General features: G+C 43.5%; 1 protein-coding gene across 2 annotated transcripts in view; it reads right to left on the bottom strand.

Moving 5' to 3' along the window:
* Positions 1-20,931, bottom strand: part of Abca13 (ATP binding cassette subfamily A member 13) — a 399,663-nt gene that overhangs the window by 373,289 nt on the left and 5,443 nt on the right. For both annotated transcript variants that reach the window (XM_050141226.1, XM_050141225.1), the window contains exon 2: positions 1,676-1,769. In XM_050141226.1, the coding sequence (XP_049997183.1) occupies positions 1,676-1,769 (94 nt within the window). The remainder of the gene's footprint in view (positions 1-1,675; positions 1,770-20,931) is intronic.

Here is a 20,931-nt window from a genome sequence, read left to right as displayed (position 1 = left end):
GAGAGAGAGAGAGAGAGAGAGAGAGAGAGAGAGAGAGAGAGAGAGAGAGAGAGAGATATTCAGGTAAAATACTCCTATAATGTATAATGAGCCAACAGCTTAATCAATAAAGTTGGTGACACATGTCCCCACCCCACCTGCCATTTGTATGCTGAGGTGGACAGGACATGGGGACAATGACAATGGCAGGCAACTGGGAAGCCACTGATCTATGTTCTGTGGCTTATAAACCCAGGGAACAGCTTTCCCCATGATGTCTACTTTGGTTCTGGGAGGTGATCTCCTTCATATGAACGTGAAGACCCACTATGCCCAGAATTGAGCACAATGGCTCTCACACAGAAGGCGTTCACTCTTTGATGACTGAATGAACAAACAAACAAGGTGAACAAATGGATGACTAAAAGAAAATGAATGTGTTTGATGCTTAAGGGAAGACTGAAATTCTTAGCAAACACAGGACGTAGTGTTTTAGAAGATCATAGAGAAGTTAGGAGTGATATAACCAGTATTAAAGATGCATTTCTCTAGCTGGTTCTGTATCTCTTTTCAGGAACACATCCAGAATGGAGGCCACCCCTGAGGTGTCTAACCCTCAGTACACTTACTCTTATGTAGAGTCCCTTATGACACTTTTCTCACTGTATTCTAATAGGCCAGCCTTCTAGAAAGTTCTTTGAGGGAATAAAAGGCTCTAGATGCATATTTGTTGAACAAATAAATAAAATACTAAAATTTAAAAACCCTAAAAAAAATTCTCAGCTCTTCATAACTGTAATCATAATAACCTGCTTCACCATTTTCTATAACACACAACACCATTCTCCGAAGCACAAAGGCGTCGTTATACTCATTCCCTTTGCAATATGTACTGGTGACTTATTTCAGATAAATTCTAACATTTAATTATCATTTTTCCACGGGAAGCTTGCAAAGTCGGACAAACTACACATTCCAAGTGGCATCGTCAAAGCAAAACAGGTCACCATTGTCTCAAGAGGTATGGCTACTGAGCTTTCAAATCAGACAGACAAAGTGACAGGCCTGGCTGTGTTTGTGGAGAAGAGGAAGTTCTTTGCAAGTTTATCAGCAAACCTCCCATCAATCATAGCCTCCACCTCCAATGCCGCTGTCTTCACCACTATCATATCCTGTTCAAATGAAAGGCACCTACCGCTCTTACCTCTGTTTCTAACTCTTCCTTTTTTCTTTTTTTCTTTTATTTTTGGATTTTCGAGACAGGGTTTCTCTGTAGCTTTTCGTTCCTGTCCTGGAACTAGCTCTTGTAGACCAGGCTGGCCTCGAACTCACAGAAATCTGCCTGCCTCTGCCTCCCGAGTGCTGGGATTAAAGGCGTGCGCCACCACCACCCGGCTCTAACTCTTCCTAAATGAATAAAAGGTTTATAGACCCAAGCCCACATAGGTTCAGCTAAGATGAAAGCATAAATCTATTTTCTGGATTGAGCTAAGATCCATTAATATCAATCTTAAGCAGTGAAGAAACGTGAATTGCGTCTTCCTGGCACATTCTTCAAGTATATTGCTGTTGTGATAATAGAGCCCCTGTCACTCACCCCACTGAGAGCTCAGTGTCAATAAAGAATAGAGAAAAGAGGTAACTCTTTTTCTTTGAACACTTGGCATCTAAAGATTGCATTCAAAGTGAAACTCACAGTTATCTCTGTGTCTGGGAGGCTCTTGAAAACGAAGCACAGTCAGAATCATGAACAGGATACACGGCCAGAAGAATTCAGCGAGCGAGAGGACCTGGGCAAACATAGAAGACAAAATGGTGACCATGTTTTCAGGCACTGTAGCTGTCCCTCTGCGTGAGGGACATAGGCAGTCAGACCAGGCTACTTTTACAGAGAGTCACTGTTGTCCCTATCTGTGAGCATGCTGTGTCAGAGGACCCAATGTCAGAACGCATTGAATAACAACAGAGTCACAGGGTACAGGGGTCTCCTTGGCAACAATTTGCCAAGAAATCTCCTTGATGGCTGGGCCAGGCAAGCACGGGTTCTTTCATTCCAATCTCAATTACCAAAATTGATACCAGATCACAAATTACACATTATATAGTAAATATATCTCTATATTTATTACAAAAGGGCTACAAAAGAGTTATAAGCCCCAACAGAGTTCAAAGAATTTCAAAAAGGCTTGGGGCAGAATCTGAGAGGGATGTGGAGAGGCCCCTGGGGACTAGCATAAGGAACAAGGCAAGCGTGGTGGAGGAGGGAGGCTGTGGCTGAGACCATCACTGCAGCTGCCCCCTCAGAGGCAGGCTTTGGAGTCAGAGCTGATCCACAGGAGTGCAAGGTACAGGACACTGGAGGTGTAGAAATGAGAGGCAATACTGGGTACAGAGAGATGAACCAGGGGTCAGATGGACAGTATCTCAAGCAGACCACATGACCAGGAGGGACTGAGATATGCTGAAGGCCTTAGGACAGTTGAGAATTCTCTGATATTGATCCCTGTCCAGCTGAGGGACTTACACCTTTTCCTCAGTCCGGTGTATCGGGGAAATTCTCAGGCCTGGTTTTCCCGACACAGCTTTATTGTGCTCTATGTATATTCTTACAACCTTGATTTACTTTGATAAATGTATCGTGCGGCACCTCTCTTTGTTTAGAAGCAATTGTTGATCAGACTGTGCCGTGGGTGACAATGGACAGAAGTTCTCTGTGCCTACGGAAAGGTGCAGAATCATCACGCCTCTGCCCTGTATTGAGTCTCCCAGGGCCGGGCACCACCCAAGAAGCCATAACACATAACACAGAGTAACTGAGGGCCTGGCACAACCTGGTCGACAAACTCTCTCTAGGATCTGCCAGGGCAGAGCCTGGGAGAAGCCCTAGCTCATTCGCCTTGAGGTCCAAACTCAACTAATGTCACCTGCTTATCTCTCTCACCTGTCCTGGATTCTGATTCTTTTCATTTCCAAGACTTTTTTTTTTATTATTTCAGAAATGTCATGAAGGAATAAAAGAAATAAATAACTTCACCCTCATTTGCAACAAATCAACTTCTTTTAATTTTTCCCATCTCTAGGGCATTCCCGCAGTGGGTAGTGCCACATTCTCAGCGCCATCTGAGAATCCTGCTTTCATTTTGCACAGCACTCAATGGGCGGCTATGTGCAGGCTGGAGAAGCACCGCTTCTAAAGAGCAATACTCTGTGCGTTAAAAGATCTTGTCCTGGGCTGGAGAGATGGCTCAGTGGTTAAGGGCACTGACTGCTCTTCCAGAGGTCCTGAGTTCAATTCCCAGCAACCACATGGTGGCTCACAACCATCTGTAATGAGATCTGGCGCCCTCCTCTGGCGTGTGGGCATACATGGAGGCAGAATGTTGTATACATAATAAATAAATAAATCTTAAAAAAAAAAAAAAAGATCTTGTCCTTTGAATTGCTTTGGGGAAGCTGGAATAAACTCCTCAACCTAAGTGAGTCGGATCTTTTGACATGCTGAAGAACTTCCAGGAGGATCGCAGGAATATGGAGACCCTGATATCTTCTCAGTATCAGAACTTGAACTCAGGGCCTCATGCACGTGAGGCAAATGTGTTACCACTGAGTCACACACGGCCCTAACCTTAAGGTTAAATTCTTTTAAATTTAAATTCTTTAAATTCTCAAAACTGAGCAGTCAGTAGTGGCACACACCTTTAATACCAGCACTCGGGAGGCAGAGGCAGGCGGATCTCTGTGAGTTCGAGGCCAGCCTGGTCTACAAGAGCTAGTTCCAGGACAGGCTCCAAAGCTACAGAGAAACCCTGTCTCGAAAAACAAAACAAAACGAAATTCTCAAAACTGAAAGAAATGAACTGACAATGGAATTAGGAAGAGACATGAGAAAGAGAGACAATCATTAAGCCAGCGTTATTATGAATAATCTTTATTGATTTCAGTCCTTCTCACCTTTGAATACACAACATGGGTAAGGGAGTGGAGAAATTCACACCAAAGACTACCTAAAAATCAGCAACTGAAGCCCTCAGTCAGACACTGAAGACAGTGTCTAGCTGCTTCAGATTCCAAGTTGTAATGCTTTGAACTGAAAGGAATATTGGTCTCTTTGGCTCCGTTATTCTTCAGCCTGCCATTACCATCTCCTTCCCACTCTTGGCTTGTGGTGACCCGAAGGAGCAAATGTCAGCGTGCCCAGGTGAGTGCACTCGCTGAGACCAGCAAGGACAGCACAGCTGGGAGAGCATGTGAGTCCCCGTCCCGGTGTAATTACAGAAATAGAATCACCCTTTGAAGTCATTCCAGGGAAGCATTTCTTGAGCCAGGAACCAGAGGACAAAAAACTCCTGACAGCCTTAGGTAACTCAATAGCTTCCCTCAGAAAGAGAAAAGGGCAGCAGAGGCTAGCCTGGAGCTGAGGTGCTTACTGCTAACTGAGAGAGCAAGATCCAGTGCACTGGCAGGAGCTTACTGGACGTTAACATGATCAAAGCAAGAGAGACACGCATATGAGAAAGTCACCATGAAGCCATTAGTATGTACTAGTTATTAATAGTATGCACCAATAGATACTAGCCCTGGCTGATACCTGGAGTTAAAAATGACAACCCAAAGAACATGTAAGAGGCTCCAACTCATTGCATCATTCTGGTCATTACCTGTATCGATAGAACAATTTACCGCATGCTGGGGTAGAGAAGTTTGGGTAGGATTCTGTACTTATAGATGGATATAAATATGCAATGTAGAAATGTGCCTCATTAAATATGCAATGAAGATAAATCATATTTTTATTATTTTAATGACATGGTGGCTAGCTTATTTTTTGGTTTTTGTTTGTTTTTTGAGACGGGTTTCTCTGTGTAGCCCTGGCTGTTCTGGAGCTAGCTCTGTAGACTAGGCTGGCCTCGAACTCACAGAGATCTGCCTCCCAAGTGCTGGGATTAAAGACATGTGTCACTACCACCCAGCCAAAGACAATTTTTCTCATCAGCATTTAGAGATCTGCCTTTTTCAAAGACTAGTTCATCCTCTAATGTCGGGTTATTTATCCATTCGCCTACTGTGGATGAATGGAGAGGTATCCTGGCAGTCAGAAGTCAAGAAATACCATAAAGTCACACCACACAACAAAGTTCACACAAGACATTTATTGGGAGGAAAAAACCCAGGGAGGTGGCTGACTCTGCGTCCAGGAAAAGCAGCAAAGAGCGGAGCAGAAGGCAGGGTTTATATAGCATTGGGCAAAGGGGAGTTTTCCAGGGTGGAGATTTCCAGGGTGGGGACTGGTGCAATTTCAAGTCCAGAGCTGGGGTTTTTCTCTGTAGGGCAGGGGTTGGATCTCAGTCTTAGGGCAGTTAGGGAGTTCTGTGGGTGGAACCTGACAGTTGGAGGTCCTCAGGGGAGGAGCCTGACCACTCATGTGCCCTCAGGGACTTACACCTACTCACAGAAAAGTGACTGACAGGAGCTTTCTTTACCTGTCTGGCTGACTTATGAGAGAATATCCCTAAACACAATCCCTGAGCCAAGGTGAACGTGGATTTGATTCTAGATTTGAATCTAGGTAGATACAACTGTAATTCTCTCATGAAACACAACCATCACTCTTTCCCATCACACCCCTAGAGTGTAACTTCTGCTGTTTCCTGGTAGTGTTTGGGATCACACCCGGGGTCTCTGGCTCACTAGATAAACATTTCTTCACCCATGAACTACAGCTCTAGGCCAAGCTTTTAACTTTTGTCACAATTTTATCAAATTGATATGCAAAGATAGGTCCTTTCATTACCAGGATGAAACCATGTTTTTAAGCGCATAACAATTTCTTACCTGCTAATTCTCTGTCCTTCCAGGTGCCCATTTCTCTATTAAAGCATTCTTTTTTAACTGCCTTGTAAATCATCAATTTTCTGGTTTTCAATTAAAGAATCCAACCCTCCCTTGGCCTTTGTGTGATGCTGACATTTTCTCTCTATTTCATTTGTCATTTTTGTTTCTCTTTTAATTAATTAAATTATTTATTTTACTTCCCAGCCACATTTTCAATCCCTCCTCTCCTCTCAGTCCCTTCCCAACCCCCTCTGTTTCCACCCTCCACTCGTCCTCAGTTTCTGTTTAGGAAAGGCAGGTCTCCCATGGATATCAACAAAACATGGCATATCAAGTTGCAGTAAGACTAAGCACCTCCCCAGGTATTAAGGCTGAGCAAACCCACCCAGTATGAGGTGTATATAGGGTCCCAAAAGTCAGCAAAAGAGTCAAAGACAGCTCCTGTTCCCACTGTTAGGAGTCCCCATATGAGAACCAAGCTACACAACACAACTGTCACATATATGCAGAGGGCCTGGCTCAGTCCCATGCAGGCTCCCTGGTTGTCAGTTCAGTCTCTGTGAGCCCCTATGAGCCCAGGTTAGTTGAGTCTGTGGGTTTTCTTGTGGTGTTCTTGACCCCTCTGGCTACTACAATCCTTTCTTCCCCTCTTCCGAAGGATTCCCAGAGTTCTGCCTAATGTTTGGCATCTGCATCTGTTTCCATCAGTCTAGGATGAAGCTTCTCTAAGGACAACTGGGCTAGGCACCAGTCTACGAGTACAGCAGAATATCGTCAGACATTATTACGTTGACATTTTCTCCTCCAGTTGTGTTTGGTTCTATCCTAAGTCTTCCAGCCTGTAGGTCCTAGCACTCCAAGCAGTGTAAGAGGAGGGCTTACTCTCCCAGCATGGGTTTTAGGCTAGACCAGTCATTACTTAGCCACTCCCTCAATCTCTGCAACCCCTTTGCCCCAGCACATCCCATCGGCCGGACAAACTGTAGGTCAGAGGTTATATGGCTGGGTTGATTTCCCACTCCCTCCACTTGAAGACTTGTCTGGTCACAGGAGATGGCCAGTTCAGGCTATGTATCCACTATTGCGAGGAGCCTTCGCTGGGGTCATTTCTGTAGATTTTTGGGAGTTTCCCTTGCACCAGGTTTTCGCCTGACCCCAAAGCGTGCCCTGCTCCCCTTTCTAGTAGTTTCTTTTAGTGCTTTTTCCCCCTTCCATCCTCCCCACCTGATCTCTCATGTTCTCATCCCCTCCTGCCCACAGTCCACTCATGAAGTCTATTTCCCCTTCCCAGGACGATCCCAGCATCCCCCACTCGAACCTTCCTTGTTACCTAGTCTCTCCGGGTTTGTGGATTTTATTTTACAGCTAATATCCATTGATGAGTGAGTACATGCCATGCTGGTCTTTCTTCTTTCTTCCTCACTAAGGATTAATTTTTTTCTAGTTTCATTTATTTGCCTTCAAACTTCATGATCTCTGTTTTTAAGAGTTAAGTAATACTCCATTGTGTATGTATCACTGTACCACATTTTCATGCTTACTTTCTCTTTTCTTTCTTTCGGATTGGTAGGATTTATTATTTTTAACTTTTTAAATTTATTCTTTGTGTCTTTCACATCATACCTCCTGATCCTACCCATCCTCCCAACCCCCAGAATAAAAAGTAAAGTAAAATTTAAGAGAAAAAAGGGGGGGAGAAGAGAGGGAAAAATCTCATCCTGGAAGCTGCAGTGTGACACAATGCACAGTGAGCCACGCAGTAAAACCCCATTACCCACACATTTTTACACGCAGGCGTTCATCACACAGAATCATTGGTCTCGTGCTAGGCCCCTGGTCTCTGCTACACCATTGACACTGGGCCCTCACCGGGAGTCTTTCTGGACATCCTGATGCTGCCCTGGGTCCTCAGGACTGACCTTACCCCTACTCCTATCCCCCACCCCATGCTCTAGCAGACCACAGATGAGGTGGATGTTGGGGTGAGTCAACACATAACCCTGGTTCTGGGCCTGTAATTGCAGGATTGGTCAGCCTGCCAGCTCTCCCCTGTCTTAACCACCACTAGGGTGAGCTCTTCAGCATTGCCCTGGCTAGTTAACCCCTTGCTCCTGATGAGCAAGGGGCAGGATCAATTCTCTGCTTCCGCGTCCTCAGGGTCACTTCTCCTATACCTACACCCTCAGGGCCAGCCAGCTCTATTGGGCTATCCAGCCAAGGTATAGCAGCCACGTTACTGAGTGCCATAGCTGATGAGCAGCAGGGACAGCTCTCCGGCTCTTATGACCTCAGGGCCAGTTCTTCCAGCTGCCTCAGATGCCCATGGGCAGGCAGGGAGAGCATCTCTCCCCCACCCATGCCGTCGCATGGTTTGTTGATATCTAGTTTCTAGAGTTCTTTATATAGTTTGGAAATCAGCCCTCTGTCAGATGTGGGTTTAGTAAAGTTTTTTTTTCCCCATTTTGTAGGCTGCTGGGGTTTTTGTTTTGTTTTGATGTTTGTTTGTAGTTTTAAGTTACGATCTAATATAGCTCAGCCTTGCTCACTATGTATTTGAGGCCAGGCTTGAACTGTTGGCTCTACCTGCCTCTACCCAGGTGCTGAGGTAACAGGCATACCCATCTTACTTGCCTTTTTATTATTTAAATCTTTCGCGGAGACAGCTTAACAGTTTTAAAAAATTAGTATCTTTATTCTCTGTCCTAGATGAAAAGAGAATGCAATTTAAGGAGTTTTGCCAAATAAAGTCTGTCAGACACAACTACAAATATTATCATTGCAGTCTTAAAGCAATGACAAGTTTCTAGCTGCACATGAAAATTACTGCAACTACTATAACTCTGTATCCCACGGAGAAGTTCCTTCAGGGATCTTGAAATTCAAAGGAAACCCAATTAAACCTAAAGGAATACTATGTCAGGTTTTTTTTTTTGTTTTTTGTTTTTTTTTTTTTTTTTAGTTTACAAGTTGGTAAACTTCCCTTTGAAAGAGGACAAGGAGGAAGGAACTTCTATGGTTCTGAATCTAAAATTACCAGAGGAGAAAAGAACCTGGGGAGACACTGCATTCCGCTGAGTCACCATCCACTGTGCACCTGTGAATCAACTCCTCCTGTTTCTCTGCGGGGGGCCAAAGTCCCCTCTTCTTCTCAGGTGTCTTTAGCCCAGAGTCTCACTTGGCACTTTTAATCAAACTCCTGCTCATGGGCACGCCTCCTGTCATCTGCAGGACTGCTCTCTCCCTCCCAGGCTTCAGGCTCTCCCTTCTACACACCGCCATCAGGCCTAAGTGAAAGAAACCATCAGTGTCCGGAAGCACCAGGAATGGGCCCTGCCACAGGCTCTGCTCTCAAGAAAAACAATCAGTCATCCGTTAAACCTGTTAATGCTTGAAAAAGCATGGGTCACCTTTCCAATCAACCACAAGGCCCTCTGCTCTTCTAACAGAGCCCCCAGGAAGCAGTTCCCACCAGGAGAGAGTGTAGAGCCCACTTAACACCTGACTCTCACAACCCTTGCCTGTGTGTGACCTTCATGGGTGAGGGGATCCCTGTCTTATTCTTATTCCGTATTCCTGTCACATCCCACCCCAAGCACCAACAGAGTCTTTCCTTATGGCCTCACGGAGCCAAAATAGGAAAGAATATGGGAGCCCATGGCAGATCCTCTAGTTAGAAGATCTAACTAGGAAATACAGTGAGACTTCCTTCCTCCAGGCAAAATAAGGAGTGGGGAATGGGGGTGGAAAGGAAAAGTTAGAGGAAGTGGGTAGGGGACTTGTCTTTGTCTGATCTTCCAAAGAAAAACACATAAATAAACAAAAACTTACAACATGATCAGTACCAACCCAGCCCATACTCTCTAAAGCCATCGTGATGGGTCTTCCATGTTTTCCCAGCATCCACACTGACAAAGAGAAACACACCAAAGGAGTCTCTCTCCTTATCCCCTTCTTCTGGCAGAGCACTTGGGGAACATGCTCTAGGGACTAATCTAATGAAACAAGCAATGAGCATCCGGGATGTACTGCCACAGAAGCCTCCAAGGCTGCCCATTGAAGATAAAAGGATGGGCTGTGTGGAGGGGGGGGGATTCGGTAGGGGGAGCTCTTGGCACTAGGCTCCAGGTTTGATCCCCAGCAGTGCACACACAACAAAAGGAGCGTACTGGTGAACTGAATCCAAAGCTGGACAGAAATTTCCCCAACGGGAGTGGAAATAGTATAAAATATTTAACAAAAATTCAAAGGAGAACACAAAGACCCAGGAAGAAAATAAAGATTGTCTTTCGTATCAGATGATTTATCTCCTTTTTAAACTCCACTTCACCTCCTGTTTCAAAAGCAAAACAGGAGATACAGGATGTGATCGGGGGCCAATGGAAAAGAAAACCAAAGCAAAAAAAAAATCATTTAGAAAAGAAAATCACTGAAAAGAGCCAGGAACAGAAAACCTTAGTTAGGCTGTCAAAATGCGAGTCACAGTCCTCAAAGCACATCAAAATGTCTAGATACAATGCAGACAGACAGGCAAGCCGAACACAGGCTAACGAGAGCCAGGATACATGGTAAGAAAAAAATAAATAAATAGAAGAATGTGTAAGCCCTTCATAAGGAAGAATGACTTCATAAAAATAAGAGCTCAAAAAGGTGACAGATGATCAAAGTGAAAGCTCACTGAGCTAAAGAGAAGGAACTGAAGAAATCATACTCAAGTGACTTAGAAACCACACACACAAAACAGACACTAGTTACACACCAATTCTTGAACACTGAGAGCTGGAAGTAATAACAGTGATCTTTTAAATTATTTTAAAGGCAAAAATATTAAAACACTAAAAAGCAAAGACTAAGCAATATAACAAATTAGCATCCCTGAGAGAAAGAATTCAAAACATAAAACCCAAAAATACTCAAAGCTGTAGAAGACTTCACCTAAAGATTAAAAGCATAAGTTTACACTGTATTTCAGAAAATTACTTATTCTTAAACTGTGAATAGTGAACTTCAGGCTATTGATCAAAGATAAAACTTCAAGTTTTAGATGATGAAAGAGCAGCTTGAAAGGCTGGGCATAAGCCAACCTTGAACATATCCTCAAAACATTCCATGTACATGCCAGTGTATCAATACACACAACGTTCTTTTGGAAAGATTTCCTTGCTTGCTTGCTTGCTTGCTTGCTTCATTCCTTCCGTCCTTCCTTCCTTTCTTCCTTCTCTCCCTCCTTCTCTCCCTTCCTCCTCCATTCTTTCTTTTTTTCTTTCTTTGTGGAGGTTTTATGGAGTCAGGGTGTGCATGTGGAGCTCAGAGGATAGCTAGCAGGAGTCTGCTTTCTCCTTCTACCATGTGGGTTCTGGGGCTCAAACTCAGACTATTGCAAGTGAAAACAAGTGTCTTTGCTCTCTGGACAATCTCACTGATCCAGTATCTACAATGCTCAGTAAGTTTGATTTTTAAAATCATATACATTATATAAAAATGGGTACAATACCTAGCTAATATTGTCCTGGAACAAAAACAAACACACATGTGTGTATGTGTGTCCGTGTGTGTCTGTGTGTGTTCTCAGTTGTTATAGAACATAAATAATATAGAGACCATGAACAATCAGTGGGTAAAAGCTTAACAGTGAAATCCAGACAACATGAAAATGGCTCAGAACCTAAATCCAGTAATATCCTTTCTGTTTTCAGTGTGGCTGGCTGGGAACAGCTGTGCATTGCTGGTGAGGCACCAGCTCCAAAGAGATGCAAAGTTCCCTCAACAGGAAAAAAAAAGTGATAATTTTTAAAATATGCCTAAAGATTTTTCCAAGCAGATGAAGGATATAAATCTACAGATAATATAAATGCAATATTATATAGAAAATAGACAACCCCTGAGACTGTGTGGGAATACTTCAGTACACACCACACACATGCATGTACACACACTAACACATAGATAGACACACATATCACAAACACATATGTGCATACATACACAACACATACACATATACACCTATACATATTGTCCTGGTTAGGATTTTTTATCAACTTGACATAAGCTACAGCCACTTGGGAAGAGGAGCTCTCAATTGAGAAAAGCTTCTATAACACTGGCCTATAATAGGCAAGTCTATCAAACATTTTCTTGATTGATGTTTGATATGAAGGAGTTCTTCCTACTATGGGCAGTGTCACACTGGTCATATGGTTTTTGGTTATATAAGAAAAAAGGCTGGGAAAACCATGAGGAACAAATCAGTAAGCAGTATCCCTCCATGGTCCCTGCTTCAGTTCCTGCCTCCAAGTTCCTGTCTTGAGTTCCTTCCCTGACTTCCCGCAGTGAAGTTACCTGGAAGTGTAAACTGAATTAAATTTGTTCCCCCTCAAGTTGTTTTTGGTCATGGTGTTTTATCAGGGCACTGGAAACCTTAAGAAACATACATACACCACACCCACACACTCACACACCCACATTCACCAACAGCCCCCCATACAGACACTCATGTACCACATGCACGCGTGCACACCCACACAGATCAAACACCCAGAAGACCTCAAGAACAATTCAAAGAAGACACTTACTAACAGTATAACTAGAATCACCAACAACTTTGCTCACTGATAGCAAGAAGTCAGCACACAGTCAAGTCTCTGCAGACTGCTCTGAGAAGCTTGGTCAATTTAGAATAGTGTCATAGAGAAATTACATGGCAAGAACACACAAAAAGAAAATTGTAAAATAAACAGAAACCAGGTTTCCCCTTGCCCAACACACTAACGCAGCTTTCAGATGATGTGGTCGGATTCCAAACAGTGCTTGGATTAGACTATTGGAAAGACAAGGACTTCGGCCTTTACTTTGAAAAGATATTGGCAGGTACTATTTAGGATGTGTGAAGTTAAACTATAAAGAGGCAAGGTGGTCAAAAGAGAAAAGATGAAAAGCACATAGCAGGTAAAGAGTAAACAAATTACTGAGCACCACGCAAGCAAGACAAGACACTGAGAGGAACACTGCAAAAAAGAACTTCAGTGTGAAGAACTTCAGCAGCATATGATCAGGACTGAAATTACATGTGCATACCTCATACCTCATACTACAGAACGCCTGACAAAAATAGGGATGGAAGTTCCAAATTTACCTTGGTGGATGATTTCAGTAACCTGTCTTGCAATAATTATGCATACCGCCAGCAAAATTCAATAAGAAAACACATTTTAAATAATATTTGATCATTCACCAAAAGTATAATACAGCTAAGGAGAAAAATATGTGCAATATTATATGATACTTAATTGTATTAAAGGTGCCAGAGTATTTAAATAAGGAACATTTTAAATTGCTAATCCACAAAGGTGTCATTGTCATGAAGATACCATTTCTTCCCTGACCTCTGGGTTTGATGGAAATCTGTAGCTCCACACAATAGAACAGTCAGCAAGTTGAACTGACCCCAATATGAATGTTGATTTAGGTTTGCCTACTGGCATACTTCGTGAGCTGTTTTCAGATATATTTAGTAGACAAAAGGCCAAAAGTATCCAAGATCATTTATATCAAGAGGTCAGAAGAACTCATCTTCTAACATGCCAAAGCCTTGCATAAAGTAATAGTAATTAAAACAATGCACTGTTCATTTAACCACAGGAGAACTGCCCAGTGAGGGGAATACATAGCCCAGGAAGAGAACCCTACAGATCTAACACATTAAAAAGAAAAGTAAGAAAGAAGGAGAAGAAAAGCTGACAGATCAATGGGAGAGCTTGTTATTCAACAAATGGGCCATTTGATTTATTTTCCTGAGAGCTGGGCTGGAGACAGGTAAGACAAAGGCCTGCACCATGTAGGAGATGGAATTACATGGGGAAAAAAAATAAAAAAATAAAAAACACATAGAAGTAAACAAAGGGTATCATATTGGTGTCTTAAGACACAAATTCCACAAACTATGAAAAAGATTAAGCCCTATTACAATGCCATCATTTTCCTTTTTTATTTCTTTAATAAAATCTATTATGTCTAGAAAACTGAAGAAATAAATTTTGTTTTGTTTGCGATTTATTTTATTTTTGTTTGTTTGTTTATTTGACATCCCGGCTGTAGTCTCCCCTCCCTCCTTTCCTTCCAGCCCCTCCCTCCACTCTCTCAGTACCCCCCATCCCCGCCATCTGTGTTCTTTAGAAAATCTACAAAAAATATGTAATAGACATGCTTGGTCATGAGAGCACATGGATCATGCCAGGCACCATCATAGGCACTGGGAAACAATGAACAATGTAGATGGAGCCCCAGCTTCCTAGAGAATGAAATGAAAGGGCAAGTGGAACATCTCTAATTCAAATCTTGAAAACATTCAAAATGCCCCCTAAATCCAGAAGATTCAAAACAATGACATGATGTCATCAGTGAAAAGTGCACACCATGAAACTTGTGGACAAAATTATTGTATGATGATGTAAAGTTCCCCTCAGTCTGTGTGTACAAAGATGTCAATGAAAGACATATAAATGTTATGTTTAGATGACATGTTAAGTTCTTTCCCCAAGGATCTCATTATAGATATATGAAAATCTTCCAAATCCTGGGAAATATCAGGCATCTGAAGCATTTCTGGGTCCCCAGGAGTTTTGGACATGACATTACACCTGCACAAAGAAATGATCAAAACCTGAGTCAGGTTTTCTGGGGCATTTTGAGATGAAGAAAACTAAACCCATCTTTGGCTTCCTCTCAGGATCCTCGGGCACATCCAAGTGGAGCATAAGTTTCAAAGTGCCCAGAGGGATGGGCTTCGTGCTGCTGGCTAACACCTTGGAAGCCATGGAATCATTATTTTACCTGGTGCCCTTGAACTGACTCATGATGGAACAGGAGACAAGCTTAGGACTGCAGCAAAAACAGACCAACCTCCACCTCACTCGCACAGACCACACTCAAGACAGAGCCTGCAGCAGTTTTAAATCCTCCAAGTGACTAACGCAGTGCAGGGCTTGAGTTACAGTGGAAAACGTGAAGGTTGAAATGCTTCAGTTAAAAAAAAAAAAAAGCTAAAATTGCCAGTGAATTAAGAGAGAAAAAGGCCCCTTTAAGGGAGAAGCTTATCCCAAGGATAAGGGAATGGCTGAAGGGAGGGGAAAGATCCTAAGTTTAGAATATCAAGGAAGCTGAAGCAAAGCACATAATTAGTTACCCTGGGCTTTGAAAACAAAGACTTTTGCAGCACACATGAAGTTCTACTGTGACTAGGGCAGTTTGGGGTCTCCCAGTGCCAACCCCTCAGAAGTAGGGACTTTTCCAGAAGTGTTCAACAGCCTTTGTAGCTGTTGCTTCAGAAAAGACAATCCAGCACTCACACAGTGCAAGCAGTTATGAGAAAGCCAACCCCAGGTGCCACCTTCAATTACAGTAATGTCACGGCCCAGCAAGGAGCTGGGCCATCCCAAGAGCTCAGAGTTCCCACTCAAGACCAAACCACTTCCTCAAGGAAAAACTTGTAAACCTTGATAGTAATTGAACACTGAGAAAAAAAAGGAAGTTGATAAAAGGAAGTCTTTCTCCTTCCTACATTCTATTAAAAAATAATCGTCTATCTTCTGACATTCATTCATTAAGCATTGACTTAGCCTCAGACTCTGTCCAACATTGAGCTATAGCTTCTGGAACTAAAGAAGAAAATGAGAAACTCTTCCCTCATGTCTCAAAAAGGACAGAAAAATGCAGTAATGTGCACCCTGGGTGGAGAGGCCCACTGGTGAGAATGTTCTAGAGAGGAAGCCATCTGTCTCCAGATCATAACCGTTTTTACTCTGACCAACGGCTCACACTCATTATGAAACATGAGAACAAGTTCTAGAATATTCTCAAAAGTATTTCAGTACTGTTCTAGTGGCAAAATACAAAAAATAGAAACTGAGTATGGGTCATTAGCAAATTGATAGATGATACCATTTTGAGGGAAACACTTTTAATCCTCCATTACTGTGGCCAGAGTTGGGGGTGTGTGAGATACTAGCTGTAGGAGGTCACACCTTTCCTGCCATAGCCAACTTCAATGAGCAGATGGGAGGTCCATAGAAAGGAAAGATGATGGCATATGATATACTAAATAAATCGGCATCTGAATAACAAAACTAAAGAGCACACAACTAAGTGAAAAAGTGTGTGTGAGTGAGTGTGTGTGTGTGTGTGTGTGTGTGTGTAATTGTCAGGCTGGAATGGAAATTGGTAGACCTTTCATGTGAATTAAAGTAGACCTTTCATGTAAATTAAAGTAGATCTAGAGCAAAATCCAACCTTGTACAAAACCCTTCCAAATGGAAAACTAAAGAAACCGTATTATACTACTATAGATAGAATAAAAATCACAAATACAAACCACACACAGCAGAAAGAATTCAACACTGGAGGGGTCAACCAGCATCATGTGACCTGGGCATTTCTACTAGAAAGAAGTGGGTGAGCAGACACTGCAAATCAGAACAGAAAATTAATCCAAGTTCCTTTCTGGTTCATTTATGTCTCTACTGAGTAAGGTTACTGAAAGCAAACCTAACTTGTAGGTAGTATTTGATACAACATACAGCAAAGGGTTAGAAAGATGGCTCAGTGGCTAAAAGCACTTACTGCTTTTATAGTCGGCCTGAGTCTGGTGCCTAGCACCCATGTCTGGTGGCTCACAATCTCCTGTGACTCCAATTACAGGAATTTGATGCCCTCTTTTGGTTTCTCACATGCACATATGCACACACAGATACACATACATACATGGAATTAAAATAGCAAAAGTAAACCTTAAAATATATATAATATACATGCATACTTGACATATGTGTAAAATATGTATATTATATATGTGTATGTGCATAGACATATATACACATGTATATGAAAATCATGCTAGGAGATCAAGATGCCCTTGGGAACAAGACTGACTCCTCAGAAAACAGCTCATAAGATGGTTCCTCAGCTCCACCTCGGATAGCACAAGGCAATGCGTGCTGTGCATACAGAGTTCGAGGCTCTGGTAGAGACACATGCAAGGCTGTGCTATGGTAATGCTACTAGTAGCTCCTGACAGCTCCTCATGTGGAGAACACCAGCTCCAGCCCTGGTGGATGTAAGCTCTAGCTGCCTGGGGTCATTCTGCCCTACTTCACCATTGAGTGGCAATCAGATAAATTCCGGAAGATTGCGTTTAATGCCGTTCACCAGAAGAGCCAGGAAGGGTCTGCCTGAGTTCCGTTTCAGACAGATCCAGGTCTCTCAATGTAGGCCCTGCAACTTCCCCTGGTCTGTGCCAACGATGGGCGTGTCCCTTCCCTGGCCTCAGCTTCCTGAATCTGTGAAATGGGAAAAAGTGTTGTGAGGCTATCCAGGGCTAAAGTTCACGATCAGCTTGGAGAGAGAAGACATGTGGGTGCCATGTGCATCTGGGCAGGGTGTTAAAAGAGCAAGCAACAGCTGCCAGAGCAGACAGAACTGCTTTCATCCAAAAACCACGCTAGCCACCACCAGCTTCTACCTCAGGCCCTTTGCGGCAACTCCTGTGAGTCACACTCAGCCACAACTTCCTAACTCAATGATTATGCTCAGAGACTTCTATCCCTTTCCTCGTGCCCCTAAGGAGACAGGTGAGCATCAGTACACACAGGTACACCTGTCCCCAGTGTTCTAGACTTTAGTCTAAAGGACAACACATGCTAGTGAGGGATTCATATCAGACAGTATGACTACACGCCCTGGGACAGGCCTCAGTGCCCAGCATAGGACCGCAGCAGCCAGACCCACACAAAAATTCCAGGGCTTCTGGGGGGGGGGGGATCTAGCATGCCCTTATGATCCTAGCGTTAGAAGAGTTAGTTGAGCCTGGAGAATCATGAATTTGAGGGCAGTCGGGGCTAGAGTGAGACCTCTTCTCAATGCAACAACAAAAATGGTCCTGTCTATGCCAAAGTTCACAATTGCAGCAAGAAAACCCCAACTGCAGCAAGGAAATCCCAATTCCAGGAACCTTTGTTCTGTTCGACAGAAGCCGCCATCCTACATAAAAGAGACCTAGCCTCTTGATGATCTGAGCGTTTTCTCTCCCAAGTGCTGGGCAACTTCAACAAGAATATCATAGAGAGAAGTCTCTGTTAGTTTTCACTTCTTTTTCTCCCCTGGCAAACAATCAAATGGGGAAGGAAGGAATGAATCCAAACGCCTAGTATCTGAAAAGCAGTGAAGGTTTTCCTCACTGCCCTTCAAAGCCTTTTGTTTGGTTGGCTGGTCTGGTTTTTCCCCCAGCCAGTAGTTTGTGTACTTACTTGTGCTTTGAGAAAGGGGATGGGAGGAAAAGAAAGCCAAATCAAAGGATTAGACTCAAATTAAGATCAATCAGAATGGAAAGGGCCCCGTGATCCCTTGATTATGAATAGAAGAAAAGCAAACAAGCTTAGTACACGCCAGCTCTGGGCTCTAATACCACAAAACATGTTTGCTTCTCTGTAATTGTACTTCTGCGTTGCTTTTCCCAGGTCACTGAGACATACCCGTGTGACCTGTAGTAACCTCACAATGACCCAACAGTTTCCTTCCCCAGGGTCTAGAACGGGTGTATCATGGCAGCCAAGACAGCACAGGCCACACCCGAACCCCACAGGCCCTTTTTAATAGTCTTCTTATCTATCCTGGGGGCACCAGATTATTCCGCCAAATGAATGAAGAGAATTCAGAGCTTCACACTATACAAGGCATCCAAATATGAACGCAATTGGCTAAGATGCTGTCGGTAAGGTTTTCTTATAGAAAATGAACAACTTCTCCATGGCTGGTGGGAACCATGAGAAAAAAACGCAAGAGCAAAAGCACTGCTCCAGGGACCCCTTATCTCTTATCCAGTCTTATTCATCAATGCCTGCTTCTTCTAGGGTAGCAGGCTGCTGGGAGGCCAGGCAGAAAGATCTGAAGGCAGGTAACCATCCGGCAGTGCCCTTGGGGCGTTTCTGACTGACTGAGCCACAAAAATGCATTGAGCCTGGAGAACATCTGAGCTCACTTGTGGGTCCTGGTAACTACAAGTCTGTTGCAAAGAGCAGGGCTGGCCACTAGCATGATTGCTATCGTGGCCTAAGCAAAAATCATCTAATCAACATCTACACCAACTCAGAGACTGGCTAGACAAAAGCTATCAGAGGGATCTAAGCAGGGATCAGACCCAGCTGGCCACGTACCCAAGCCATGGCTCAGGCCATGGAAATGAGAGGATTCTGAAAGCTGGGCAAACCCAACTGATACCTGGGGCTTTTTATTTTCTTTTTGAATTTTCGAGACAGGGTTTCTCCATAGCTTTTGGTTCCTGTCCTGGAACTAGCTCTTGTAGGCCAGGCTGCCCCCGAACTCACAGAGATCCGCCTGCCTCTGCCTCCCGAGTGCTGGGATTAAAGAAGTGCACTACCACCGCCTGGCCTTACCTGAGAACAGCCCCCATGCGAGTCTTCGGAGCTTACAAGGCACAGGAAATTCTGCAGAGTTTGCCCACCCTGTCCTTTCAAATGCAACACGGGATTCTGCTAGAAGCCAGACCCCTAAGTCCACGGTTGTTCACCTTTAAACCGTATGACTTTGTCAGTCGGAAGTTAGCAAGAATCAGAACCATGGGACTTAGCCCTGTCACTCCAGACCCACTGGGAAACTCTGGAACCCGAGAGGGAAAGGGTGTTGTTGTTCACTTCATGATAACTGAAGATTTAAATGGACTCTTAAGGAAGCAATGTTCTTTGCTTTTCTTTGAATTTTTGCGACAGATTCTTCCATGCAGCACAGGCTGACCATGGACTCACTGTGTAGCGGGTATGCCACTGTTCCTGGAGAGGAGGTGAGCTCTAAAAAGCGAACATCTTTCTTTTGACCCAAATGAGTTAAATGGAGCATTTCTCATGGGGAATGGTGGTGCCTGAGGATTACATTGTGCTGTTTCCAAGTCCGAGACCACCCAAGATGTGACTTTATCTCCTGAGGCCACTGCTGCACTAACAAAGGTGGAACACCAGGCGCAGACAGGCTACCACTGGCACTGTGCTAGGTCCCTGCAGCTCTTAGGCTCTTAAATTTTTAATTCCCAGCCCTTCATCGCCTGATTTTACTTGGTAATGGGACCACCGGACACACAGTTTGTAAAAACAAAGCCATACTGGAATAGAACGAGCTCTGATCCCATGTGGTCTTCCCTTTCCTTCTGAGAGGGAACTTTGGACACAGAGATACACAGGGATGATGATGAAAAGAGATGTGGAAAAGGCCACAGGAACAAAACTCTTCAGAGAAGCTAGCCTAACCTCAGCCTTGGGTTCCCAGCCTCCCACTGTGAAGAAACATATTCTCTTTACAGCGCTTTGTGCATAGTATTTTGTTAGAGTGGCCTAGGCAGACTCACACATGCCCCATATATAAGCAAGCATAGATTTAGCCTAAATTCTGCCCTGCAGGATGACAACAGGCTCACTTTTGGAAAAATCTCTCTTAATGGGAAAGATCTTAGCAAGTATCAGGGTGCGGCAAGACTCCTAATCCAGAGAATATTAGTTTCAGCACTAAGATGGCAGCGGTGACCCTTAAATGCTGTTATTCGTTTAAGCCGCTTATCGGTCAGTTCACTTAAAGCATACCCAATGTCTGCTGACATTATGTTTGAACATTTGAACTTTTGAGGTTCTTTCCAATAAAAAGGTCTTCTGAGGTTTTAAAAGATGCACAGCTATAGCATCTTGTCAGGAGCAGTCTTTCAGATCAAGATTTTTTTTGTCAGTCTGACTAAGAGTTCAGACACTTGATCAATGACCCTCTGGTTTCTGCTAACAGAACTGTAAGTCAAATATATTTGACACAAAACCATCGAATTATAACTTCTAACTACACAAAAATAGTAACAAGCATGGAGTCAGCCTTTAAGATAATGGCCCAAAAAAGAAAGACGATCTGCTCCACTTCTGGGCTTTCTTTCTATGGTTCTTTCCAGTCATAGAAAAATGCAGAAATTGCGGCCAACACGTTTTTTCAAAAGAAACTTAGGCTTCGAACCAAGTCAGGTTTGAGCCCCAGAACTCGGGGGTGGATGAAAATCTCAAATAAATGTGAGGTTTGTTTATATAT

The sequence above is a fragment of the Alexandromys fortis genome, unplaced genomic scaffold, assembly GCF_014885135.2.
Source record: "Alexandromys fortis isolate MF-2015 unplaced genomic scaffold, M_Fortis_MF-2015_v1.1 scaffold_7, whole genome shotgun sequence".
Lineage (NCBI taxonomy): Eukaryota > Metazoa > Chordata > Mammalia > Rodentia > Cricetidae > Alexandromys > Alexandromys fortis.
Note: the sequence above shows the minus strand (reverse complement) of the source record. Positions and strands in the feature narration are given on the sequence as shown.